This window comes from Eucalyptus grandis, chromosome 8 (assembly GCF_016545825.1).
Source record: "Eucalyptus grandis isolate ANBG69807.140 chromosome 8, ASM1654582v1, whole genome shotgun sequence".
NCBI lineage: Eukaryota > Viridiplantae > Streptophyta > Magnoliopsida > Myrtales > Myrtaceae > Eucalyptus > Eucalyptus grandis.
In genome coordinates, this window is record NC_052619.1 from 26,738,715 (window position 1) to 26,740,521 (window position 1,807).

At 36.3% G+C, this 1,807-nt stretch overlaps 1 protein-coding gene across 1 annotated transcript; it reads left to right on the forward strand.

Moving 5' to 3' along the window:
• Positions 1-305: 305 nt before the first annotated feature.
• Positions 306-1,594, forward strand: LOC104416707 (disease resistance protein RUN1-like). Its single transcript, XM_018861817.2, has 2 exons — positions 306-949; positions 1,051-1,594. The coding sequence occupies exons 1-2, from the start codon at positions 728-730 to the stop codon at positions 1,363-1,365; spliced, it is 537 nt and encodes a 178-aa protein (XP_018717362.2). The 5' UTR covers positions 306-727; the 3' UTR covers positions 1,366-1,594.
• The last annotated feature ends 213 nt before the right edge of the window (positions 1,595-1,807 follow it).

Here is a 1,807-nt window from a genome sequence, read left to right on the forward strand (position 1 = left end):
TTCTTATGGTAGGATTATGGGGACAAGGAGGCATAGGGAAAACAACCCTTGCTAAAGCCATTTATAACACTATTTTTAGAGAGTTTCAAGGTTCTAGTTTCTTGGACCACATTCGCGAAAATTCCAAGAGTTTCACTGATTTGGTTTATTTACAGGAAAAATTGCTATCGCAGGTACTGCGAAAAAAATTGACAGTCTTCAGTGTTGATGTAGGAAGTCAGTTGATTCAAGATAGACTTTGCAATAAGAAAGTTCTTATTATTCTTGATGATGTGGATGATGAACGCTAGTTAAATGCTTTGGAGATTGTGAGTGGTTCGGTAAAGGAAGTAGGATAATTATCACAACAAGAAACAAGCATTTGCTAACTTCTCATGGAATACATTTGGATCATTTGTATAGAGTTCCAGCTCTCAAGTATGGTGAAGCTCTTGAACTTTTTAGAAAGCATGCTTTTCTAAGAAGTCAAAAAATAGAAATTAGCAGCAATCTTGTTGATAGGGTTTTGCATTATGCCGGAGGCCTCCCTTTGGCTCTTGAGGTGTTGGGTTCTTTCTTGTGTGGTAGAGGAGAACAGGAATGGGTTTGTGCCCTGCAGAAACTTTCTAGAAGTCCTGACAAAAAAATTAGTGATGTATTGAAGGTAAGTTATGATGGATTGGAGGACTATGTAAAGGAGATTTTTCTCGATATTGCCTGTTTCTTCAAGGGGCGGGAGACAAAGTACATGAAGAAAGTTCTTGATGGTTGTGATTTTGACACGACTATTGGGGTTGAAATTCTCATTGAGCGCTGCTTGATTAGTAAAGAGGAAGGGACCTTACAAATGCATGACTTGATACAATTGATGGGTGTGGATATTGTTAAAGGAGAATGGCGTGATGATCCTGGCAAACGCAGTAGGTTATGGCATTATGATGATGTTCTTGAGGTTCTATCAGGAGATGCGGTAAGAGTTTCTAGTGTATAAGAATTCATATTCTATTCTTACCATTGACTTTGTTTACTATAGTTACAAAGTAACCTAAGTATATTCGAATAAATAAACAGGGAACAGATGTGATAAAAGCCATAGTTTTGAAGCTACCGAATCTTGAAGAGATATACATTTGTCCCAATGCTTTCACAAACATGAGAAAGTTGAGGTTGCTCATCCTACATAACGTACATAATTCTTTCCAAGGTCCCATCCATCTTCCTAATCAATTAAGGTGGTTGGAATGTCATAATTGTGCCTTGATTCTAGAATTTGGCTATGGTGCAAAGAAATTAGTTGGACTCGATATGCAAAATAGCATGATCAAGCAAGCGCCGAAAAATTTGAAGGTACTCATTCCTCTTTTCATTACTAATTCCTGTATGTAGTAAATCAAATTATGTATGTTATTGTCCTGAGGAAAACATCTACAATTACTATATTCCTTATACATATCAAACCATCACATGTAGGCTGGCAATCTAGTGCATAGAACCAATGCAGCTAAAATCTTCTGTTTGTAAATAGTCTACCTTATAATTGACAACTTGTTGATCATAGTCGAAATACATATATAGCAAAGATTTCATTTTTTATTCTTGTACTTTAACTACTTTCCCAATCACGTCCATGTGGCTTTAATTTTTTTCAACCAAGTCATTCTATTTACACAAATTGTTTGATAAAGTTTCACCGACATCAAATATGGTTAAATTCAGTTGACGTGGCCATCGGAGGACGTTGGAGTATGACATGAATTAAATATTGTCCTTGTGGTCACCCCTTGTAAATATGAGTGGTGGCAGTTTCCACAACCTTTTTTTTTTTTTG

Coding starts and splice junctions, on each gene's coding strand:
- LOC104416707 (XM_018861817.2), top strand. CDS start 728: ATGAAGAAAGTTCTTGATGGTTGTGATTTTGACACGACTATTGGGGTT. Junction 950..1,050: donor AGGTTCTATCAGGAGATGCG/GTAAGAGTTTCT, acceptor ATAAATAAACAG/GGAACAGATGTGATAAAAGC.